The sequence below is a fragment of the Quercus suber genome, unplaced genomic scaffold (assembly GCF_002906115.3).
Source record: "Quercus suber isolate HL8 unplaced genomic scaffold, Cork oak 2.0 scaffold_799, whole genome shotgun sequence".
Lineage (NCBI taxonomy): Eukaryota > Viridiplantae > Streptophyta > Magnoliopsida > Fagales > Fagaceae > Quercus > Quercus suber.
The window spans coordinates 256,865-283,938 of NW_027070234.1; the positions used below are offsets into that span (position 1 = coordinate 256,865).

Consider the following 27,074-nt stretch of genomic DNA (forward strand, 5'->3'; position numbering starts at 1 on the left):
CAATGATTGATGATCGATGGCGGCGATGATCGATGATCGATGGCGGCAATGATCGATCGATGATTTTTTCTTTGATTTAAGGTGGAGATCAGGGTTGATTTGATGTTGCTTTTTCTTTTATTTTGGTTGATCTATGTGGGTTAATGGCTTTTGGTTTTTGTGATGGTGGTTAGGCGATGATGATGGTGGTGATGGTGGCTGTTGATCTGATGTTGATTTTTCTTTGATTTTGGGTGGAGATCGGGATTGATCTAATGTTGATTTTTCTTTGATTTTGGTTGATCTGTGTGGGTTAGTGGCTTTTGGTTTCTAATGATGGTGGTGATGGTGGCAGGGCGGTGATGATGGTGGCTGTGGGTCTGTGAGAGAGAGTGGCAGTGAGGGAGTAATAACAAAAAATTATAAAATAATGAATATTTTATTAAATAAATATGAAAAATAGATAAACTGATGTGGGTGTATTGTAAGAGTGGACGTCTAAAATAAAAAGAATAAGTTTTTTAAGGTAAAATAGACATTGAATTTAACGGGAGCTTTTGCGAACGCTCTTAGCTTTTTCTTTAACAATCTCTGATGGCTCTCATCAATCTCACTCCTTCTCCAAACCCCATCATTTTCCCACACTTTATCTCTCCAAACCTCTCTTTTCTTTCCTTCCAAACAACCCCACGTAACCCAAGAAGAACCAGAAAAATGAGAGCAGCTCTTCGGGAATGGAGGGAGTACGAGGAGGCAGTGAAGCGCAAGGACCTTGCTGGGGCACTCAGCTTCTTGAAATCCATTGACGACCCAGTTGAGGCCGTCAATAGGTCTGCCTCGCTCGAGTCGACTCGGTCCCGACTCGCCGAGTTGGGCCTGGTGGTTGGGTACGAGAGGGACTGGGAGGTTCTTGACACGTGTCTCAATGCTGACACGTGTATTTTTGGTCTCTTTTATTTATTTTTTTTTAGTTTGGTAGTTATGGTTATGGAGTTTGTTGAAAAATTGGTGCAAAATGATTTTTTTTGGGTATGTTTTATGAAAATTTTGGTACTAATTTAAGAAGATGGTAGTGAAATTATGAATTTGTTGAATATATTGTGAAAACTTTGGTTTGGTAGTCATTTGATAACATGGTTGAAAAGTTATGAATTTGTGTTGGGTTTCAGTTAGCATAACTGGCTGAGTTTTTTGTCATCGAATAAAGAGCTGGGGTCAAATACTGCTTACACAAAAAAATAAATCAGTTGGTGTCTAGGGCCCTTGGCATGATTGTAAATGGCAATCATCATTGAGTGGACGCCATAGGCTTCAAAGGCTATTGTACTTATATAAGAGGAAAAGAAGCAAAGTTATGAATTCGTGTAAATATGACATGAAATTGTGTTACTCATTTGATAAGATGGTAGCAAAGTTGTGAATATGTTTAATATATTGTGAAAATTTTTGGTACCCATTTGATAACATGGTATACTAGTTTTGAATTTGTGTAATATGGTATGAAAGTTTGGTACTGATTTGATAACATGGTAGTACAGTTATGGATGTGTGTATTATGCTATGAAATTTTGGTACCCTTTTCATGACAAGGTAGCGAAGTTGTGACTTTGTTTATTATGTTGTGAACATTTTGGTACCCATTTGATAACACGGTAGAAAAGTTTTGAAAGTGGGTGAATATGGCTTGAAAGTTTTGATATTGATTTGATAACATGAGTACAGTTGCAAATTTGTGTAACATGCTGTAAAATTTTGGCAATCTGTCCATAACATGGTAGCAAAGTTGTTAGTTTGTCTAGTATGTTATGAAAGTTTTGCTACCCAATTCATATCATGGTAGTACACTTGTGAATTTGTGTAAAGTGTTGAAAATTTGTTGAAAATGCTTTTCTTGTAAGTGTTTATGGTTTCAGATTTTTGAATACCAACTTTGTTGATGCTATGTGATACTTATGAGCTATAAAGAAACAGTTCTCTGTAGGAAAAGGCTAGTGTTCAAAGGGTTGACTAATTGTCTTTCTCCAATATGTTGGAAGAGCTTCCAAAGGGTTGTACAAGTTGTGGAAATTAATGCTCTCTTGTTCATGTCCTTATTGATACGTTTGTAAAATTTAAAGTCCTGTCAGTTTGCAAATGGTTCTCGTGTGTTCAATTGTGTGGTGATTCAGGAATTATGTTTACGTACAAAAAAGAGGATTATGCTATCACATTAAGTTTGCTCCTGGTTACAAAGTGATAATTCTGATGCCATTCTATGAGTGGTCATGGAGGCACTAAAATTTTTGACTTTTTAAATGGCTTACCTCAATTTCTTTTCTATATTTTCATCCTGTGCAGTTTTGGAGGGTCCAAGAAATGTTACACTGACTGTGTTGAAATCTTCAACTGGTTTAGAAGGTGTGTGTTGTCTTCTCTAGCCGGCCATGCTGTGTTGAAGTATTCAATGTCTTCTCATAATTTTACATGTAGTCTTCCTCAAATGTGTCTTGATATTCTTTCCTCCCATTTTCTTTTCCAGTAACCAAACTTTTGGCAAAGAAGTTGGGCGTTTCAGGAAGCTCCAGTGCTGTTCTGATTGCTTTTCTTGGTGGGGTATCTTTTCTTCTTTCTAAAGGTATTGATGTCAGGCCTAACCTTGCAGCAATATTGGGGCTAGCATTCATGGACTCTGTCTTCCTTGGTGGCTGCTGTTTAGCTCAAATATCAAGTTATTGGCCTCCAAATAGGCGCTGGATCTTGGTTCATGAAGCAGGGCATCTCCTGACGGGTAAATCCTAGTCTTATCTTATAGTTGGTGCTTCAAAGTTGATATTAATTATTTTTCTTTTAGCAATTCCAAATTACTTAAGCTTTATACTGCGCATGTCTTATGAACAATTGAGCATTGCTTCATGTTCGATCTCACAAGGATTGTCTGGATGAAATTGCAGCTTACCTTATGGGTTGCCCAATTCTTGGGGTGATTCTAGACCCAATTGTTGCAATGCAAATGGGCATTCAAGGGCAGGTAATTTGTTCTCTTTAGTGCTTGATAGTTTTTTTGGCGTACTGGGGGGAAGGGGGGGATTACAGGGTAAGCGATTTAATATATGTCAATAAGCAATTGAATATATGTCAATACATTATGGTTGTGGGTAATATCATGCAACTGGTGCAGTTTTACTTTGATAATTATGTTATGAACAATTAGATTTAATGGGATTTGTTAATAGTGTTTACTTCTTGTTTCTTCTGTTGAGATCATAATATCTTATTCCTTTTCATTTTGTTGTGTATGTGTTTGTGTGTAATTTGTGCATATATTTCTCATGTATAGTGTATATTCTAATGAATTCTTTAATTTAATAATTTGTGGCCTTGTGTCTGCATAAATTTAGCTATTTAGCATTCTTACTATGGCCAGGAGGGCTCATATGAAGTATGATTTTATAGGCGGGAACTCAGTTTTGGGATGAGAAAATGGCCAATGATCTTGCTAACGGACGACTTGATGGCACTGCTTTTGACAGGTTGGTATGAAATGAAGGGCGGGAAAGGTTGCTTTGAATCAAGGCTTTGTTTCAGTGTAAAATGAATAGAACTGCTTGTTTTCTGGTATTTGGTTATGTTATTGAAAATGCTCTATAAACATTTCTAGCATTTGGCTTGTACATAAAATCACTATGCTTTTTTTTTTTTTTTTTTTTAACAGAACAATTTAAACATTTCACCACCTAAAAATATTAATACAGAACAACTAAAATTGAAGGGGGGGTGGGCAGGGGGGTTGGAATTGACCGTAAGTCTCTTGTTTGATGATAACAGAGGTAGGCTGTGGTTGTTTTTATCTCACAATTTTAAGTAATCACACTATGACATTCCATGTTTTTCATGCACAATGTAATTGTTTCATACTATTTTTTGGTGTACTGGGGGGAAGGGGGGGATTACAGGGTAAGTGATTGAATTATGTCAATAAGCAATTGAATATATGTCAATACATTATGGTTGAGGGTAATATCATGCAACTGGTGCAGTTTTACTTTGATAATTATGTTATGAACAATTAGATTTAATGGGCTTTGTTAATTGTGTTTAGCTTCTTGTTTCTTCTGTTGAGATCATAATATCTTATTCTTTTTCATTTTGTTGTGTATGTGTTTGTGTGTAATTAATGCGTATATTTCACATGTATAGTGATATTCTAATGAATTCTTTAATTTAATAATTTGTGGCCTTGTGTCTGCATAAATTTAGCTATTTAGCATTCTTACTATGGCAAGGAGGGCTCATATGAAGTATGATTTTATAGGCGGGAACTCAGTTTTGGGATGAGAAAATGGCCAATGATCTTGCTAATGGACGACTTGATGGCACTGCTTTTGACAGGTTGGTATGAACCGAAGGGCGGGAAAGGTTGCTTGAGTAATTGAATCAAGGCTTTGTTTCAGTGTAAAATGAATAGAACTGCTTGTTTTCTGGTATTTGGTTATGTTATTGAAAATACTCTATAAACATTTCTAGCATTTGGGTTGTACATAAAATCACAATAATTTTTACAGAACAACTAAAACATTTCACCACCTAAAAATATTAATACAGAACAACTAAAATTGACCTACAAATTATTTTTTTACAAGACATACACGTTGACCATATCTAATAAGTAATAACAAATACATTAGCCATAAAACATTGACAATATCCAATAACTCTTAAAATGGGGTTGATGTTAATGAAATGACACTAGTAAGCAGAATCAAAATAGGAGTGAAAAAATGCTAAAACAATTAATAAAAGCTATCAACTAAACATATATATATATATATATAAACTACTATCAACTTCTTAAATTTTTTATGAGGGTGTAAAGGAAAAATTAGACCGACACTAGCACCAGTGCAACTTGATGAGCGGCATTGATCTTGGTGTCAATGCGATGAGAGACATTGATGGCTTTCTCAGCTGTCTTGGTGGTGGCAACAGTGGGGGTTTTCTTGCGGTTCACTACTGGCTCCCTATTCTCTTGAGATTGAAAATGTTTTTCTAAAATGTTCTACATTTCTAAAGGATGTAAAACGTTTACAGCCTCATATAGGGGTTTTTTTTAATGATCAATGGAAAATGATTTTGGTTTGACTAAGTTTTTCAGCGACCCCAAATGGTGGAAAATGTTGGACAATGTTTTAGGCTGATAAAAATGGGGCCTAAGCGTTTATCCGCATACAGTTGAATGGAAAGAACTTATAATGGGGTGATTATTACCCAATACTGGCTATCTTAGTTGTATTGGCAGAATCTATTTTCCCTAATCAAGCTGGTTTAAATATACTTTTAAATTGATTTTACTTTTAGCTTCTGTGTGAACATTGCTTATATTAAAAAAAAAAAAACAGAAAAGCTTCTGTGTGAACATTGAAACTGGCTTCATGCTTCCATTTTTAATTATTAAAGCATCTTCCAGAAAGCATGAAATACTTTTAATGATGTGCTAAACTTATACTTATACTTGTACATGAATATGATAATCCCAAACTTTCCTTCTAAGCCTTTCCACTCTTTGAATTTATTCAATCACACAGATATAATTATCCAGCACCCTATTTTCACTCCAAACTTTGATACCTACATAGTGATGGGTACTAGAAATGGATGCAACTTAGCATGTCATTAAGCAACATCAATGCAACTGAAATTGTTGCTTTGTTTCCTCATTTCAAGTGATTACTGATTTTTGGGATGATACAATGGTTAGGTACTGCATGGTGCTTTTTGCAGGCATTGCTGCTGAAGCACTTGTTTACGGTGAGGCAGAGGGTGGAGAGAATGATGAAAATCTCTTTATGGGTATCTGTATTCTGCTGCAACCGCCATTATCTGTAGCTGAGGTATCTCTCTAAACTTTTACTTGGTTGGATGATCTGCCATTGATATCATACTCATTTTTGTCCTCTGACAATCATTACCTTGATTAGATGTCAAACCAAGCAAGATGGTCAGTTCTTCAATCTTACAATCTGCTCAAGTGGCATAAACATGCACACCGAGCTGCAGTTAAAGCTTTGGAAAATGGTGGTAGCCTTAGTGTTGTGATTAGGAGCATTGAGGAAGCCATGTCTTCAAGTAAATGAATTGCTGAAGCTTATATATAATGACCCTTTTCTATCCCATAGGTTCATAAGGTAAATTTTGAAGCCTTTTTTTGGGTTTGTCATTTATATTGCTGGTGCTGATTCTTCAAACAACTCAAGTATGTGTAATTTATCTGCTTTAACTTGGTGGGACAGGTGTTAGTGATCTGAAGTATTACTGGGTTTGACGTAGGCCTCATTTTATTGGTCTGTCTGCTCTCATCACTTCACCACCTGGAGTAACACCTTAACTAAAGTTCATGCACACATCTTTTATCAAGTGGCTAGATCTGTTGAAGATGAAGTGCCCTTGGTTATGCCTTTGTTGGTACAATGTATTACTACGAATGGAAGGTCTATGCTGGAGAAAGAAAGAAATGCAACATCTTAAGATATTTGGAATTATATGTCAAAGTAGCAAGACATCAGTGCCATTCGTGCACAACATATTATATTCATCATTCCATAAAATAACATGAGTGACTCCAATATAATTTGAAACCGGATCCATTTGTAATGGTTATTGTTTGGTAATTTTGAGTTGGGGGAGACATTGAGCAAACATTGGCAGGCACAACAGTTAGACCCAAATCAAAATCATGTTAGGACTCATTAATAGCTGACCAGGTGATTCCACATGTCAACCTCTCAGCTAATGTATATTAGGCAAACTTGAGAAAATACAGATAAATTTTTTTGTCTAAGGTCTTCCCTGAGAAAATAGCATTTTTTGGAGCCTAATCTTCATGCTCATTCATTCAACCTACCCCCTAGCCCTCACCTGCTAATTAACTTATTGATAAAAATTGTTTTTATGGCCTTAAATATCTCTGTTATTGTGATGATGAACATTGTTGGAGGTAATAGAGTCTAGAATTCAACGTTTTAAAGGAGAATCATACGGATCCACTGCATCTTCATAAATTTCTTAGAAATTTTTCTTACGAAATTATGTTATTGTTGAATGTTTGAAATTGTCTCAAATTTCTAATTAGATTTGATCTGGGTTTCCTTGGCATGGAAGGAAATGATTTTTTTTCTTGGTGTGGAAGACAAGGATTCTCCTTGATATAGAAGGAAAAATGTTCTCTTGTTGAAGAAGTAATTAGGTATTCCTTGTCCCTCAAAAAATAGGATTGAAGCTTTATAAATAGATATTGTTGCAAAGGGTTTGGAGGCTTTTGTCCAAGGGTCCTCCCACATGGGGAGATGACAAGGCTTCTAGAAAAACATGAATGAGTTTCTTCAAAGAGTAATTTGGTAGATTATTTTTGGGGTTGAAAGATTACCCTTTTATGTATTGAAAGTTTGTTTGTTTTGTGAGTGTGAGAGAGTTATTGGGTTTATCGAGGCTTTGATATTGTGAGTTTGAGTGTGTGAAGTTTGTGAGAGGTTTTGTTTATGTTAGTGAGGTTTGTGAGTTTTTGTGTGAGTTGTGAGTGTTATTTGGTTTGATTAAGTGTGATCGTAATCCATATCATTGATAGTGGATATTGGTTGGCATTGCCTGTGGATGTAGGCATGGAGTTGGCTTAATAGTGGCAGCTATACATTATACTGATAGTATTCAAATGAACACCTTGACATTGAAAAATAAATAAATTTATAATTATATTAATTTTCAATTATTATTATTTTATTATTATTATTATTATTTTTGTCTATCATAAATAAAAATATATTAATTTTCAATTATTATTATTTTATTTTTATTATTATTATTATTATTATTTTGTCTATCATAAATAAAAAATGAATACCCTAAAAAGAAAATGAACACCCGAAATTTTTTTTAGGTGGTTGATTTAGGTATTAAGCTGAACAAAATTAAAATTTGGCATCCCTTAACAGTATCCTTGACCCATTTAAACAAAAAGAAAAGCCAACAATAAATTTTATTTATCTAAAATCTTGAAAAAAAAAAAAAAAAAGCTAGTCCAATAACAGAAATTATTAGTTTGCTTATCTTAAATCTTAGGGGGAAAAACGTCCAACAAAAAACTTACCACTTAAAAGTTTAAAAGTTAAATAACAATTTTGAGAGAGAGAGAGAGAGAGAGAGAGAGAGATTTAAAAGATAAAGGCATGTGGCTGGCACTCCAGAAATGTTATGCTAGTTAATAAATAAAATAGTAAAGGCAATTGTACTATTGCTTAAGTACTATTCAATAGATTGCATCAACCGTGACAACATGTTCCTGACTTATTTGGCTCCAAAGAATCAAACTTGAATGACAAGTGCTATAATTTCCAGAACATGGAAAAAAAAAAAAAAAGTATGGGGTTAGCAAATATAATCATCCAAAAAGTGTTATTGATTGGAAGTTGGCCTCAATTGAAGTCTCCCTAGTTGTCTTCTTGAGAGTCAATCATGGGAGGTTCTACTTTTGTTTTCATTGAAGCAAAAACTTTTGAGTTTGCTATTGAGGAAGGGGGGTCTTTTTTCCTTTTACGTATTCATGAGAGAAGTAGGAGTTTCCTTCGTTCTGTCTGTATGGGTAAGGAGTGCGCTAAAAGATTTTTGGTTCACGTTGAGGAGTTGTTATCTAGGCCAAATCATGGTCAGTTTGTGAGAACGGTTATGGAGGGTAATAGCGTGCTTATTCTCTAGTTGGGGTCCAATGCCCATGGCTCTTTTTAGCTGGTCTCTGAGTTAGATAAAGGTCGTCGGAGGGGTTCCATTGTCATACCGGAAGGAAAATTGCAGAGTGGATGGAGAAGTTTTGGAGTTCAGTTGAGGAAGACAATCCAGCCGCAAATTCAGAACAATGGTGTGAAGCATAGGAGTGCCACCTTTAAATTGGTGAGGATGATGGAGAAAGTCTGGCGGATCCTTGGAGGTTTTGAAAACAAAGGAAAGGAGGCTTCTTTGGATTTTCAAATTTTGAAATTGTGTATTTCTTGGGGAGGGATTTCCGGGACTGACAAGCATTAGGTTGGGGAGGAAGTCACGTTGGTCACTTCGGCTTTTAATTTATACCCTGATCCTGAAAGCATTTTTCTCTTGGAACGTATATAATTTATAGCATGAGAAACATATACTTATGTTTTGATCTTGGAATTTTTGGTAGCAAGGGGCAGATGATGATAAATTTTGAGATCTACACAAGCTCAAAATGTGATTCTTGTACACAATCATTATTCAGTTAGGTCATTTAATATTCAATAATACAAGTCAAAACATGAAGTCCAATAAATGAAATATGGACATGTGGATTACACAAGGTCAGAAAATTGTTCCTCCTACGTTTCAAATGGTTAAATCCCAATTTAGTCACAAACTTCTTGTCTGGCATGTTGTTTGTCCTGTTGTACCAAAATCAATTCACAAAACAAGGTAAAAAAGGGCCAACCAAAGCCGTAAATGAACCCACTTGGGGCTTTTAGAGAATGCAAATGGATGATTGAGACTTGAGACAGGAAAGGAAATAAAATAAACATGTCTCAAAGGTCCACAATAATCCCACATTGCTCAAAACACACAAAATTCAACGCTTCCTAAACATTCCACAATGTGTTTTTAGCTCGCCGGGTTCAGTAGCGTGAACCTTTAACCCAAGTGGGGGCATGAAAGTGCTGGAACACTGACTTGGTTCTGGTTGGCTAGGTGTGAATCTGCCTTCTTAACTGACTCGCCCATTCCAAGCCAGGAGTTGAGCCCTGGGACTTGAGCGAAGTCTCTGGGTACCATGGCTCCTAGAGAAGAGGGCACTGCGTGAGGCTGGATTCACAGAGCAGCGAACAACCTCTCCCTCCTGGCAGTGGTCAATTGAACCAACACTTTCTATTTTTGCTTTGTTGCGCGTATTTTTATCAACTTGCGACTGCGGGGGACCCAAATGCCTCACGCTAGCAGCATCAATAACTTGTGTTTACACATCCTGTGTGTTAACCTATGCACAACAATCCTGTTCTTGACACGGGTCACAGTTTCTTTGTGCCAAGTCAACCCTAGCAATTTAGGATTGCAACATAAGCATCGGAGCCACTTTAGTGCCACCCAGGGCCAGCCTAAGGTATTCTGAGGCCTTATGCGAAACTTTTAAACGTGGCCTTTTTACTGTTTAAATATCTACTTTATATTATTAACTTTATATAAAATATATTTATTTAAATTTTATTTTTCTTGCTTATTAAGATGCAAAATTATAAATTAAGTTTTTGTATTCAACTTCTTTTGAAATATTCTTTTTAATTGATAATAAATGCAATTATTTCATTATTATCTTTTAACTCTGTTTTATAAATGTATTGTTCATTTGTAAGATTTTTAACTAAATTTTTACTTATATTTTTTTATTGCTAGTGACAAATTAATCTAGAGATCTGTTTTGAGATTTGGTTTAAAAAAATTTTAAAATTTTTTTATACCAAATTCACAGATTTATTTAATAAAATCAAATAGAATAAATAAATTTCAAAAAATAAAGATTAAATAACGCCTAATTGGACCAAGAAACAATGAATTGTGTAGCTAGTGTTAGACTTTTCTTTATATTTTAAAATAAGAATTTATGAATTAAAAAAAATAAAAAAGAACAAAACGATAAATTTAGAAGAGTGTAGTCACTTTAATACAACCATTAGAGGAGTCTTTACTCTTTACCAAACATCGGCCTCAAAAAGCCAGAGAACCTCTACCATGTTCTTTAAAAAGAAAAAGAAGAATATTGTCTTCTTTTTCCTGTTCTTTTCTAAATAACCTAGAGAAAGTAAAATAAGAAAGCTATGTCACAAAAAGGTGTAGAAAATTTTTTGGAAAAGGAGAGGCTTTGTTTTACCTCTTTAAGGGACTGTTGAATGCCGAGGGAGCTGCTTGTAACTAACTACCATTTTAGGTAGAGACGAAAGATCTAGCGGCAATTTTTGATTATTTGGGAGAATATTTCAACCACTTCAGGTAATCAATTTTAGTTTAGGAGTTTTGAAGAGATAGAGAGAGTTTGGTCTATGTTTTTACTTTTTAGTGTGTCTAGGAGACTCAAATTAGTCTAAAATTCTGAAGAATTCTAACCGTTTGAAAGAGAGAGTAAAAAAAAAAATACACGCATATTGAGATTGAAATTTTCATGTTTTGGCCAAATTTTGGGGCTTAATTAATACTACTCTCCAAGATAATTAATAATCCAAAATTTTCTTCTACTGGTCTTTGTTTTTTAAATATAGTATTGGATAAGTATTGACTAATATTTGAGATTATATTTTTAAATTTTGTTGACCTAGGGCTTGATTTTGGGGGCCTTCTATCACTTGGAGGCCTTAGGCAATGACATCAGTTGTTTCTACTGTTGAGTCGCCCTTGGTGCCACCACAACAAACCCTACCTCATCAGGATTATGTCACTTGCCATGTCAGCACTTAATACCACATTAAGCGCCACGACAACCGTTTTTGCCATGTCAACGCTACAACAAGAAGTCCCATGTCATCCAAACACCTACAATATCTAGTATTTAACCAAATCGAGCTTTGATCTATCTTGATTTGCAAGCAAAAAAAAAACACTAACCTTCTTGATCATGATCAAGTCGAATGATGTTACACAAGCATTAATTTTCTTTTGGTAGGTCACTTCTCCAATCCCTTTTTTTGTGTAAATTCCAATTTCCAAAATGTTGCTAGTATCATTCCAATTTTATTGGATGTTCTTGAAGGAAAATGTAAAGAGATGATACATCAAAACTTGTTCAGTTAGAACTTGGAAGTAATATATTGAAATTCGGGAAAATGTAAAAGTGATGATACATTGAAGCTTGTTCTGTTGGAACTTGGAAGTAATAAATTGGGATTTAACAATTTCAGAGGTAGGGTGAATAATTTTCCAACCTTATGTAATCCATATGTCCATTTCGGTTAAAATATTAATTAATAACTATTGTTCGATAATTCAGTGCATTTCTTACACCCTGGGGAGCTCTCAAGTGAGACACAATCTGGCCAATATCTCAAAATTAAAATTTTTTTTTTCTCTTGAGATTGAAAATGTTTTGCTAAAATGTTCTACATTTCTAAAGGATGTAAAACATTTTCAGCCTCATATAGGGATTTTTTTTTATGATCAATGGAAAATGATTTTGGTTTGACTAAGTTTTTGAGCAACCCCAAATGGCGGAAAATGTTGGACAATGTTTTAGGCTGATACAAATGGGGCCTAAGCGTTTATCCGCATACAGTTGAATGGAAAGAACTTAAAATAGGGTGATTTTTACCCAATACTGGATATCTTATCAGTATTTGCAGAATCTATTTTCCCTAATTAAGCTGGTTTAAATATACTTTTAAATTGATTTTACTTTTAGCTTCTGTGTGAACATTGCTTATATAACCAAAAAAAAAAAAAAAAAAAATCTTTAGCTGAGGTATCTCTCTAAACTTTTACTTGCTTGGATGATCTGCCATTGATATCATACTCATTTTTGTCCTCTGACAATCATTACCTTGATTAGATGTCAAATCAAGCAAGATGGTCAGTTCTTCAATCTTACACTCTGCTCAAGTGGCATAAACATGCACACCGAGCTGCAGTAAAAGCTTTGGAAAGTGGTGGTAGCCTTAGTGTTGTGATTAGGAGCATAGAGAAAGCCATATCTCCGAGTAAATGAATTGCTGAAGCTTATATATAATGACTCTTTTCTATCCCATTGGTTCATAAGGTAAATCTTGAAGCCTTTTTTTGGGTTTCTTATTTATATTGTTGGTGCTGATTCTTCAAACAACTCAAATATGTGTAATATATCTGCTTTAACTTGGTGGGACAGGTGTTAGTGATCTGAAGTATTGCTGGGTTTGATGTAGGCCTCATTTTATTGGTCTGTCTGCTCTCACCACTTCACCACCTGGAGTAACACCTTAATTAAAGTCCATGCACACGTCTTTTATCAAGTGTCTAGATCTGTTGAAGATGAAGTGCCCTTGGTTATGCCTTTGTTGGCACAATGTATTACTATGGATGGAAGGTCTAAGCTGGGGAAAGAAATAAATGCAATTTGCCATGAACTAGGTACCTGTGTTGGGAGAAATAGTGACAAATTTGTCCTCTTTGAACCGTTAGTTGTGATAAGCCCTGCAATGTTGTTTTGGTTTTGTATTGGCTTTCTTGTTTGTCTGATTATGCTGTAAATATAAATTATAGTTGCTGACAAGAACTTAGGATCTTCCTGAATGTGCTCAGGAATATGGTTGCTAAAATGTATACAGGAAGTAAATTTTGGCTTGATTGTCAAATTTTAATAGGCTTCTGACTTTAACTATGATTCATGTAATATGCGTTGTGTACAGTTTTTATTAACTTGAACTTTCAAGTCTGATTTCTACAGATTGTGATTTTATATATTTAGCAAAATGGTCTAATATTTACCCTGATCCTGAAAGTATTTTGCTTTTTAACTCCCAAAGTTATTATGTAATTATTAAAGCCATGATACTGTGAATGTGGGGTTCTAGAGAAGCTGGCACCATATGAAGCTGATTTCAAAGAGTAGTGACAAACTTGGTGTAGATTAAATTTACACTCTGTGCAATCAAGTGAAGTATAACTTGCGACTGTAATATGAAAAGAAATTAACCTTCTGAGCTTCTACTTGGTTTAGATAAATAGATTGTAAGAGGGTAACCTGGACTTTCTCATGAAGCATTTTGCACTATACAAGTGTAGATTGTGATCTTAAGTAAACACTCTGTTGTCTTGCCATTCCTGGGCTTGGTTCATGCAACTCATTAAAAACGCCAAGGCAGTTTTCCTTAGATTTCCTCACTGCAATGAAAACAAGGAGAAAAAGAAAGAAGAATGTATTGCTAGTAAGCTTTAGCACTTTACATTGGGTGATAGGATATTATAGCATGAGAATCATATACAATGATTTGTGTTTTGATCTTGGAATTTTTGGTAGCAAGGGGCAGATGATGATAAATTTTGAGATCTACACAAGCTCAAAATGTGATTCTTCACAATCATTATTCCATTAGGCCATTTAATCTTCAATAATACAGGCCGAAACATGAAGTCCAATAAATGAAATATTTTCAAAATGGTAGAAGATCACACTAAATTATTGATCCATCGTTATAATTTACCAACATTTAAATCTGAAATGGACATATGGATTGCACTAGATCAAAAATTGTTCCTCCTACGTTTCAAATGGTTAAATCCTAATTTAATCAAAAACTTCTTGTCTGACTCATTTTATTTGTTCTGTTGTACCAAAATCAATTCACAAAACAAGGTTAAAAATTGTCAAACTAATAAATGAACCCAACTCGGGCTTTTAGAGAATGCGAATGTATATGGTTGAGATTTGAGACAGGAAAGGAAATAAAATGAACATGCCTCAAAGGTCCACAATAATCCCACATCGCTCAAAACACAAGAACTTCAACATTTCATAAGCTTTTGACAATGTGTCTTAGCTCGCCGGGTTCAGTAGCGTGAACCTTTAACTCAAGTGGGGGCATTAAAGTGTTGGAACGTTGACTTGGTTCTAGTTGGCTGGGTGTGATTGTGGCTTCTTTACTGGCTCGCCCATTCCAAGCCAGGAATTGAGCTCTGAGACTTGAGCGAAGGCTCTGGGTCTCGTTGCTCCTAGAGATGAGGGTACAGCGTGAGGCTGGATTCACAGAGCAGCGACTACCTCTCCTTCCTGGCAGTGGAAGGAAAACGAGCTAGTGCCACTCACAGCCAACATGGCCTTCTGGGCTGATCTCAATTGAACCAGCACTTCTAATTTTTATTAGCTTTGATGCACAGATGTGTGAAATTATTATTTTTTCCTTATCATTATTATTATTGGTTTATGACAGAAATATTCTTATATTAATATTTGATATATAACAAATTAACCAAAAGTTTTATGTAGCTTTGGTGGAAACCTTCAAAGCTGATCCAAAATTTTGGGATTGAGGCTTTGTCGTCAACAAAATCTATACTAATGTGCTCCCACTTCCACTCAGGGACGGAGGGGTTGCAATAGTCCACCAGGAGTTGATGTTCAGCTTTTATTTGTTGACAAGTAATTGAGGCTTTGTTGTCAACAAAATTCATAGTAACGTGCTCCCACTTCCACTCATGGATAGAGAGGGGCTGCAATAATCCTCCAGGTCGTTGATGTTCAGCTTTTATTTGTTGACAAGTCAAGCAACGATTTACAATTCAACAATATCTCTCTTCATACCACTCCACCAGAAATTCCTCTCAAGTCACGATACATTTTGGTACTACCTGGATGTACAGTATAGAGAGTACAATAAGCTTCTTCCATAATTTGTTTTTTCATCTCATTAACTACTGGAACACACAATCTGGAACCATGCATTAAAATACCATCCTTACTAATGAGAAGACCAAGTATGTTGCCATTAGCTGCTCTATCACAGATCTTAGCTAATTGTGGATCATTAAATTGAGAGGCCCTAAATTTTCTCCAATAAGATAGGCTTCACAACTAGAGTGAAAAAACATGTACTTGAACCCCTGATTATAAACTCAATCACCATTTGTTGTAACTCTGCCAATATTTCTTTTTGAGTAGTTAGCATGCAAGCTTATTGTCCGGAAGTTGGGTTTATTACTCAAATGATGATTCTCATTGGCATTACTGTTGAAGAGCCAATGAGTCAGAGCGGGTGAGAAACCCAAGAGAAACGGTTTTGGGTGCATTTTGTTCCTTTGGTAGAGACCCCATTTATAGAAAGTATTGATACCAAAGGGAAAGATGTTCATTTGTCAGCAAGTCCAAAATTATACATCTAGAAAATTAGAAGTGCATATTAGATGAAGTGAGGAAATGACAGAAATGGCCAGAGGAAAATTAAAAGAGAATATGGGGGGGGGGGGGGGGTGAATCACATTGTAAGCCATTGAACATATGTTTAAATCATTCCACTATTGCTGTTTACATTGATTATTATTTTAAGAATTTACAAATGAATAATTTTTCATGTATTTTGTTCATTGAGTTTAGCTTCTTGGTTCTTTTACACAGATCATAATCTCTTATTAAAGATATTGGATTTATGTAATAAATATGTAATGGCTCAAGAGGTCTAAGTGTATTGTAGTTGTAGGTCCAACTAGGCTTAACTTAACTCTTACAATAAACCTTAGTTTCATTGTAAACACGATTGAACATATTAAGCATGTAGCCGTTTAGGCTTTGTCTTATGGACATAAGCTCAAATAGAACCATGTTAACCTTGTGCTCTATCTCTCTCTCTATCAATTTTATATTCTATTTATTTTAGATCTTTAATATGGTATCAAAGCCATGTCATTGTGGCCATTTAGTCATTATGCAACCCCGCACAATGCTATTTGAAAGCTCAATTAGTGTGAAAACACTAATGCTTGTTTAGAACCCCAATTTTAAATTACGGCTTAATTGCTTTTACTCTTAACTTATTTAAGTGTGGAACAAGAGTAAATGAAGTGCAATAAACCGGAAACACTACTCTAAGCCATAAGCAAGAACAATAAGCGATAAATGTAAAGCTTAAATAGTAGGGAAGAGAGATGCAAATATAAGATAATACCGAGACGTGTTATCAAAGAGAAAACCGAAGTACTCGACGAAAAACTTCTTCAAGGCCCTTCAACTGAAATCAATCCACTAGTAAATAAGTTGGAGTACACGAATATCAAAAATACCTTCCAAGCCTAATCTACCCAATGTAATTGAGCCCTCCAAGCTCTTGCTATCAACGAACTTCTCGGAGTCTTGTCTTTACCAGTTATCTAGATCCTACAATACCACCCGATTGCATCTACCACTCAATGATTTCCTCTAACCATAGGAACTAAAACTTCTCTCAACACTTAGAATGTGTAGATGGAGAGGTAGGAGTAAATGGAAACTCTAGAGAAATAATGTAGAGAATTATGGGTAAACAATCTCTAACTCTCAAGTGTTTGGCTAGGGTTTTCTCTCTCAAAAGTTTCTTGTGAATACTCCTTGTTTTTCTTACATTTCATGGGTAATAAGGGTTTATATAGTGTTTGTAAAGAAATGAGAAAAGACACACTAAAAAATAATTAGGCAGAGAGTTTCGTGGGTGACTCGTGACTTGGCCTGAGTAGCGAATGACTTGTGAAATTCAGCTTGTCAAAGACTCTTCAAATTCTAGTATGTGCTTCTCACATAGCTTGTTTCACAGGTCAGTAGTCATGAGCCAGTCGCCAAATCCTCATCTTCACAAATTCTTCACCAAACTCTCACACACAACCCTTATGTTAAATCCCACAAAAATACAGGAAAATAATTGAACAGAATTACAATCAAATTTGACACATAATTAAAGCCAACATAAAACATAATTATAAATCCTAAATTTAAGGGGTTGTTTGGGTGACAAAAAATGCTCAGTTATTATTCATCACTCTATAACTCATTTCCTATCACCCAATAATGATGAAATATCTCCTATAGCTCGTTTGGCACCTAAAACCCAGTTATGTTTTCAACATAAAAAGCTAAAAAAAATTGGGACCCACACACTCTGACCTCACCTGTGCACCTAAACCCCTACCCGGCCCTATTAACTCCATTTATCCCAAATTTCACTTTACCAACAACACCAACAATTTCCTCTCGCAGCCTCAACACCAACAAGTGACACCCATCGACGTTGGATGATCTCGTCGTGGTCGTTGCCCATCTACGTTGGATGATCTCACCGTGCTTGGGGTTATGGTCAAGGTCTTGTAGTGGTCATCATCGGTCTGAGCTGTGGTTGCCTTTGGGTTGGATGATCTCATCGGCTTGGTAGGCATGACTAGAGGTGAAGGATGAAGAACGAAGAAGACAGATTGGAGAAGAAAGGTGAGAGAGATGCTTTTGGGTGATTTTGCTGTGTTGCTTTTTCGTGTGAAGGGGAGGGCATTGTGCTTAGCTGTTGAGTGGAGTGTTGGTGTGGGAAAAGGTTTGAATTGAATTTGACAGGTCTCTACCATGGGCCCTTGTGTTGTGATGAAAATTACCAAAATGCCATCGTTACATAGTTTTCATAACTCAAAAACACCTAAAACTTGTTTCTAGTTTTCATAACTCATTACTAAATTTGTTGAGAATTAAGTGATGGAAACAAAATTTGAAAACAAATCCAAACAAGCTTTCTCTCCGTGGGTCCCACCATTTTTGAGTGATGAGAACAGAGTGATGAGTGATGAAAACACCAAAATCCAAATAGCTCCTAAACCATTCAATAGCATCGTGATCACATCCTTCAACTAGACATCACATGCCTAAACTTTTCTTGAAATTAACCCAATAAATTAATTCATTTTCAAGAGATTAGCCAAACAACTCAAGTTTGAGTTGATTTCAACTTTCAAGCTGCCACCTACCTTCACGTGTCCCTAGAAGCCATTGCAAATGGACCCATATGTCTCACATGCTAGTAGCATCAATATTTTGCATTCACACATCCCACATGTTGACTAGTGCACAACAATCCTATTTTTGACATATGTTACATTTTCATTGTGCCAAGTCAACCCTAGTAATTTCAGAATGCAACATCAACATAAGAGCGTGCCACCACAATAGACCCTACCACATTAGTACTATGTCACTTGCCATGGCAACATTTACTACCACATTAGCGCCATGCCGATAGTTTTTGCCATGTCAACATCACAACAAGAAGTCCCACGTCATCCTGACATCTGCAGTATCTAGTATTTGACCGAATCAAGCTTTGATCTAATTTGATTTGCAAGCAAAAAAGAAAAAAGAAAAAAAAAACACTAACCTTCTTGTTCATGACCAAGTTGAACGATGTCACACAAACACTATTTTTCTTTTGGCTGACCACTTTTCCATTCTGTTTTTTTGCGTAGATTCTAATTTCCAATACTTCGCTAGTATCATTCCGATTTTATCGGATGTCCTTGAAGGAAAAAGTAAAAGAGATGATACATCAAAGCTTGTTCAGTTGGAACCTAGAAGTAATAAATTGGGATTCAATAATTTCAGAGGTAGGGGAAACAATTTTCCAACCTTATGTAATCTATATGTCCATTTCAGTTAAAATATTAATTAATAACTATTGACCTATAATTCAGTGCATTTTCCTACACCCTGTGGAATTTCTATAGCTAATTTGCTATCTAATTAGATTGATATTCCCTTGATGTTCCATTCCCAAGAAAAAAAAAAAAGGAAAAAAAGAAAAAAGAAAAAAGAAGCAAATCCCTTAGGTGAAGTGCTACTCCATTGCCAATGAAATATTTTCATTACTTCTACTTTCCTTGTTTTTTCCTTCGAAATAAATAAATAAATAACCAAATATCTGACAAAACTACCTCAAGTAAAATCAATGAGTTGCATGAACAATGCTGCATTGAGCAAGCTCTTATCCAAGATGTACAATCTTTTGCGCGGTTTTAATGGAAATCCCAGTATTCAAATAAAAAAAAAAAAAGGGTTGCATGAACAAAGCCTAGCCAAATTCTCCACCATAGCTATGTTGCAAAATGTGATCATTGTATAATCCGTGTCACCTTTTTTCAAATTAGAAGAAAAGAAATGGTGGATTTTGTTTAACTTGAGGGATTGGCTAGATTGTGTCACTTGGGAATAATTACACTTTTCTTGTAACACTCCATCCTAAACTCGAGTGAATGTGGGGTTTTAGAGAGGGTGGCACCTTATGAAGTTGGTTTGAAAGAATAGTGACAAACTTGGTATATATGAAATTTACACTCAGTGCAAGGACAAAAATGCCTTATGCCCTTTTCGGGCAAATTATATAGCATTATGTCTCCCTTCCCAAACTAATTAGGGAAATGCTTTTCTTTTAAAACTCAATTTTTAATAAATCAAGTTAGGCCCTATAGTGGCATTCTTAAGGAGCCTATAGTGATGTTTTAAGGACCTATAGTGACGTTTTTTAACTCGACTTCAATGAAATCAAGTTATAGGCAATGAAATTGACCTATAGTGGCGTTTTTTTCCTATAACTTGATTTCATTAAGGTCGAGTTAAAAAACGTCACTATAGGCTCTTTAAAACGTTACTACAGGGCCTAAGAATTTTTTTTTTTTTTAAACTCTATTGATCAAAAATCAAGTTTTAAAAGAGGGGCATTTTCCTATTTAGTTTGGGAAGGGGGGTATAATGCTATATAATTTGCCCGAAAAGGGCAAAAGCCCATTTTGTCCCTTAGTGCAATCAAGTGAAGTTTAACTTGCGATTGTAATATAAAAAGAAATTTACCTTCTGAGCTACTACTTGGTTTAGATGAATAGATTGCAAGAGGGTAACTTGGACTTTCTCGTGAAGCATTTTGCACTATAGAAGTGTAGAACGTGATCTTAAGTAAACACACTATTTTGTCTTGCCATTCCTGGGCTTGGTTCATGCAACTCATTAATAATGCCAAGGCCGTTTTCATTAGATTTTCTCAATGCAATGAAAACAGGGAGAAAAAGAAAGAAGAATGTATTGCTAGTAAGTTTTAGCACTTTACACTGGGTGAAAGGATATTATAGCATGAGAAACATATACAATGATTTATGTTTTGATCTTGGAATTTTTGGCAGCAAGGGGTAGATGATGATAATTTTGAGATCTACACAAGCTCAAAATGTGATTCTTGTACACAATCATTATTCAGTTAGGCCTAGTGGTGGCGCCATGTTATGCTCAGGGTAAAAAAAAAAATATATATATATATATATATATAATAATTAATTTTTTTTTATTTGTTTATCCTTTAAAAAAAAATTAGGAACACCCTCAATCAAAATTAGGAACACCCTAAAAAAAAAAAAATTATTTGTTCTACCTTCGAGCAATAAAAAAAAAAATTGAACTAAAATCTGAAAAAAAAAAAAAAATTTGTAACAGAGCAAGCAGCAAGCCCATGGATTCTCAAAAGAAGAAGAAGAAGAAGAAGAAAATAACGGACGGCAAGCCCAATAGATGGTTGCAAACCCAGTAACCCATGGATTCTCAAAAAAAAAAAAAAAAAAAAAAAAAAAAAAAAAAAAAACCTAACATAATATACTGAAATTAGATTGGGCATCAAATAAAACCCAAATTAAAAACTCTCTCTCTATCTGTCTCTATCTCTAAAAAAAGTTTGAAACTTTTTGAAAACCCTAATTGAAAAAGAAAGAAGCAAAAGGGTCTCTCTCTCTCTCTCTGTCACACTCACTTAGGAGTGGGAGTGGTGTTGAGGAGGCTGACATTTTGGAGCTTGATTTTTGTGAGTTGTTGGTCGCGGTCCATCTCAATGATGAGTGGCACAGCCAGGATCAAGAAGGTGGTGTTGGTGATCCCTGCCACCTTGCTAGTGCTATGGAGGAGCTTCTTGGACACGACGGTGGCTTCGGAGGCGGTGCGCTTGTTGTGGATGACGATGGATGACTGGGATACGTTATGGCTGGCCCTGATCTGTCAGAGGAGGAGTTTGAGGAGTTGTACACAGGTGTGACTCAGACACTCTCTCTCTCTCTCTGTAAGACTTTGAACTGTGATTGTCATTTGTCTGTTATTTTGCCTTTTGCTTAGTTTACTTTATAATTTTTTTTATTAATATTTGCCTTATTTTTGAAGTTATCCGATGGTGTATTTATTAATATTTGTCCTGTTTTTGGAGTTATCAGTTGGTGTGGTGTTGGTAAGATAAATTAATTGCCTTTTAGTGTTGGTGTTGTGTTTTTGGTGAGATACAATTAATTGGCTTTATTTGTTTGGCTCTAGTCTTGTGATTGGGGCCACGGGGACATTGGGGCTTGTCTATTGAATTGGAGGGTGGATGGGGGGCATGGAGCTGGGGTAAATGCACATGGGTGTGTGGCTGTGTGCTAGTGCAATAGTGCAACTAATAAACAATTATTTAATTAACCAATAATTAATTGGGGAAAGCAACTAATAAACAATAATTAATAATTTAATTAACCAATACATTATAAATGACAAACAAATTAAATTATGTTACTATATTAGGCTAAACAACAATTAATAATTTTATAATTAATGAAACAACAATATAACAAATTATAGTTTATAAAAGACAAACAAAATAATGAAACAACTAAACAACAATAACTAATAATTTTATTAATATTTCAAATGAATTTATAGTTTATTATTTATTCTTTTGCTAGAATTATGGACAAGTATTTGATAAGAAAATCACGTACCCAAGATTCATCTCTTATGCAAAATTCATCTTCATCTTCTAAGCGAATTTGTGTTAATTTTAACTTATAAATTCTTAAGAAACATCCTGAAAAAAATTTCTGGAGCCACCACTGATTAGGCCATTTAATATTCAATAATACAAGCCAAAACATGTTTTCCAATAAATGAAATTTGGACATATGGATTACACAAGGTCAGAAAATTGTTCCTCCTACGTTTCAAATGGTTAAATCCCAATCAAATGACAAACCTCTTGTCTGACATGTTATTTGTCCTGTTGTAACAAAATCAATTCACAAAACAAGGTAAAAAATGGTCAAACAAAGCCGTAAATGAACCCTTGGGGCTTTTAGAGAATGCGAATGGAAATGATTGAGGTTTGAGAGAGGAAAGGAAATAAAATAACCATATCTCAAAGGTCCACAATAATCCCACATCGCTCCAAACACGAGAACTTCAACATTTCACAAGCTTTTGACCATGTGTTTTAGCTCGCCGGGTTCAGTAGCGTGAACCTTTAACTCAAGTGAGGGCATGAAAGTGCTGGAACATTGACTTGATTCTAGTTGGCTGGGTGTGATATTGGCTTCTTCACTGGCTCCCCCCCATTCCAAGCCAGGAGTCAAGTCCTGGGACTTTAAAAACGTACAGTGGGAGGCTGGATTCGCAGAGCAGTGCCAATGAGTCAAAGAACGGGTGGAGAAACCCAAGAAGATCACTTTGAAAAAGAGAAGAAGAAAATCCCTGGCAGTGGAAAGGACACGAGCTAGTGCCACTCACGCCCAAACATGGCCTTCTGGGCTGATCTCAATTGAACCAACACTTTTTTTTTATTATTAGCTTTGATAATAAATTAACCAAACTTTTATTTATTGCCAATTAGTCAAAGAACGGGTCGAGAAACCCAAGAAGATCACTTCGAAAAAAAGAAGAAGAAAATCCCTTAAGTGAAGTGCTTCACCATTGCCAACGAAATAACCAAATATATATCTGACAAGAATACCTCAAGTAAAATCAATGGATTGCATGAACAAAGGCTAGCAAAATTCACCACCATAGCTAAGGTTGCAGAATGTGATCATTACAATCCATGTCACCTTTTTCAAATTAGAAGAAAAAGAAATGGCGGATTTTGTTTAACTTGAAGTACCCAAAAAAAAAAAAAGGTTGACGAACTACTTGGCCTAATTTTATATAAGCTGTAAGAATCTTATATAATGTTCCGATGTGGTACACTTGATGCCTGTAAAGATTGTGAATAGGGCCATTAACCTGGGGTGTTACTAATTCAAGGTCACATTGAAGACCCTTCAATATCAACATTCCTTTAAAAGAAAATTAAAAAAAAAAAAACTTCAGCAGAATGAATATCTATTCTATTGCTGTATCTTTATTATACACAGAGTTCAGCAAAACCCCACAATGCATCTCCTGACAAGCATGTCCTACTTTATCTGATAGTTTGTACTTCAAAATTGAATTTTATTACAGTATTTGTTTTCTTTAACATTACCCAATAACTCAATCTTCTAACCGCACGTTTCTTGAACAATTGTGCGTTGCTACATATATGATCTAACAAAAAAGGATAGTCAGGATGAAATTGCAACTTATCTAATATTTTAAATCCGAAATGGACATAAATATGGATTACATATGATTGGAAAAATTTTCCCCTTGCCTCTGAAATTGTTGAATCCCAGTTTATTACTCATTCCTAGACTTTGAGAAAGCTCTCATACATACAATCCAATTAGCATATATAGTTGATGTCCTTAAAATGTGGTAGATGGAACAACAAGAGTGTCCACAATCAATAGATATCGAGGGCAATGATCACACTCACACAACAGAGATTAATCATAATCAGAGTGTGTGTGCCTGCACTAATACCAATTATTAGAAAAAAAAATTAAACCTCAATTCATTTTACTTAGCCAACTTGTTAATTAAGTCAGTTATGCATAGGTCCAATTAAGTATATGATGGGCACAACCATAAGCGTTGCTTTAAGCGTGTGAATATCATCAAGTCAAGGACTGAGATGCTGCTGCTTTGCCAGCTACTGTTTTGAAGATGAACAAGAGGGGTTCCTTGTCTACGAGTTCATTGTCAATGAAAACCTCGAGAGACACCTCTATGAACCCTATGAATGAGAAATGGGAGGCCAAGTTGGGAGATTTCAGTTTATCAAAAGCTTTATGCCCTTCGGAGGAATAATTTCAATTTTTAATATATTAAAATAAAAAATTTAAAAGTTGATACACGAAAATAAGATGTAAAAATTAGGTTTTAGTTTTTTATGTTTTGAAAGGAGAGAGACATAAAATGATAACAAAAATACAAATTTACCTTTGTTTTTAATGGAGGTGGGTAATGGAAAATAAATGGAGTTAACTTTAGGTGGGTAAATTGTCAATTTTTAAATAAAAAGTAGGCAAAATGTTATTTGGGACAAATCACAAGTGGACAAAGTGTAATTTTCTCTTAAAATTTTTTAGATCATGGTGGGCCCTTGTATGAGTTGGAAATGTAATTTAGGAAAGTTATGAAATTATTATGGTTTTTGTTGTCCATAGCAATACCAGAAAGAGAAAGACATTTGAACTTCTTTCCTAAATGTGATAATTTAATTAGATTAGATATAATTAGACATTTATGAGAAGAAATTAGGTGTGATTATTATCGTAATTTTGGATTTCTTTCCGTATTGTATTGCATATAATTATGGGAAACAAATTACAAAAATAAGTTTTGAAAGCTATTTTTATGATAAACAACTCAAAATCTATGAGGACAGTGTCATATAATTTTCTTGCTATATATGTATAATTTTAAGATCGTGCCAATAATTTTTTAAATTTATTTATTTAAAAACAAAAGGCTTTTGGGCTTTTTTTCACATTGTTTTGAGTAATGCTAAGGACACAACAAAAAGAATTTCATAGCATTACTTAACAATGGTAATACCTTTAATTAGATTAGATATAATAAATTTCTCTAAAAAAAAGATTAGATGTAATAAATTAAATAACATTAAATAGATAAAATTTATTCTTTTCCTTATCTTAGAGGAATTATGATTTTTTGTTTTCCTATTTCTTGTAGAACTATGACTTTGTTATGCCTTGTTGGGAAAGGAGTAGGTGAAAATCTCTTTTTATAAGTACTCTTTAGGAGGAGATGGTGATTATTAAGTTCTTATCAAGTTAGTTTCTACTAAGAGGTTTTGTCATATTCTTTTGCCAACTAGTCTACAGTTTTTGTAGAATTTAGCTTTTGTGGAACAGTTGTAGTTATTGTGTGCTACATATTTTGTTGTCCTTGTCTTCACTAGTAAGGTTTTTATTTTTTTTAATAATTTAGAAACAGAACATCATGAACTTTATTAACATGTTGGTATATGAGAAGTTACAATATTATTTATGCTTAGAGGAACAAACTCTATTTAGACTAAGAGTGTATAAGAAGCCTTGTTCTTTAGGTTAAGACATATGCAACTGCATTATCTTGTCTAACAAAATAAGGGAAGGGAAATCTCTAAAAAAGAGCAAGCAAAAGACGACTATATAAGTATTTATTTTATATATTTTCTAATTGTTAGCAAGTGGGAGAATCTAGTTTATATATATAGATATATAATATATATATATATATATGAATACAAATTTAAATTAATAATGACTTCATATAAAATAATATAGTTAATTATGATACATGTATGTAGATTATTTTAGAGAAGCTTTGACATATTAAATTATGTATATACTCTTTAAGGAAATATTATATATCGGGTGTATTGAATATCAAATTTTTTGTTCAACATAACAAATATTACTAATCGAGTTAATTAAAACCTTCCAAAAAATTGGGGATTTAAGCCTAAAGTTCTTAATTAAATTTAATTACATGGTTATATTGACAAAAGAACCATATTATGGTTGGATTTAATTATCTATAAAACATATATAAACATAAAAATTCAACTTAGGAATCTTTTGAAAAAAAAAAAAAAAAAACCCAACTTAGGAAACTATATTTTATTTATTTATTTATTATTTAAAAAAAAGTAAATTTTTTGATACTTAAAAAAAAAAAGGGTTAATTGAGGAATGTAGGATTTATTATTTATTTATTTTTTGTAAGAAATATTTAATTTGAAACCATATGATATAATACAATCTTAGCTTTTTCTTTAACAATCTCTGATGGCTCTCATCAATCTCACTCCTTCTCCAAACCCCATCATTTTCCCACACTTTATCTCTCCAAACCTCTCTTTTCTTTCCTTCCAAATAACCCCATGTAACCCAAGAAGAACCAGAAAAACGAGAGCAGCTCTTCGGGAATGGAGGGAGTACGAGGAGGCAGTGAAGCGCAAGGACCTTGCTGGGGCACTCAGCTTCTTGAAATCCATTGACGACCCAGTTGAGACCGTCAATGGGTCTGCCTCGCTCGAGTCGGCTCGGTCCCGACTCGCCGAGTTGGGCCTGGTGGTTGGGTACGAGAGGGACTGGGAGGTTCTTGACACGTGTCTCAATGCTGACGATATGAAGCTTGTGTGTAGTGCTTATGGGTTCCTCAAGGATAGGGGCTTCTTGTCCAACTTTAGCAAATGCAGAAATATTGGTATAATTTGCTTCAAAATTCTGTTTTTTTTGGTCTCTTTTATTTATTTATTTATTTTTAGTTTGGTAGTTATGGTTATGGAGTTTGTTGAAAAATTAGTGCAAAATGATTTTTTTTTGGTATGTTTTATGAAAATTTTGGTACCAATTTAAGTAGATGGTAGTGAAATTATGAATTTGTTGAATATATTGTGAAAACTTTGGTTTGGTAG

General features: G+C 34.6%; 1 protein-coding gene across 5 annotated transcripts; it reads left to right on the forward strand.

Moving 5' to 3' along the window:
* Positions 1 to 502: 502 nt before the first annotated feature.
* On the forward strand, positions 503 to 13,404 carry LOC112018373 (uncharacterized). Of its 5 annotated transcripts, none has more exons than XM_065767378.1 (8): positions 503 to 925; positions 2,317 to 2,376; positions 2,498 to 2,746; positions 2,910 to 2,986; positions 4,271 to 4,347; positions 5,714 to 5,846; positions 12,536 to 12,742; positions 12,848 to 13,404. In XM_065767378.1, exons 1-7 carry the CDS (start codon positions 574 to 576, stop codon positions 12,689 to 12,691), a joined length of 1,104 nt encoding a protein of 367 aa, XP_065623450.1. In that variant the 5' UTR covers positions 503 to 573; the 3' UTR covers positions 12,692 to 12,742; positions 12,848 to 13,404. The 5 variants fall into 5 exon arrangements, with proteins under 5 accessions (XP_065623450.1, XP_065623451.1, XP_065623452.1 ...); XM_065767379.1 differs by having other exon boundaries at positions 12,885 to 13,404; XM_065767377.1 differs by lacking the exons at positions 4,271 to 4,347; positions 12,536 to 12,742; positions 12,848 to 13,404 and adding exons at positions 3,412 to 3,488; positions 5,934 to 6,140; positions 6,246 to 6,466 and having other exon boundaries at positions 509 to 925.
* Positions 13,405 to 27,074: the final 13,670 nt, after the last annotated feature.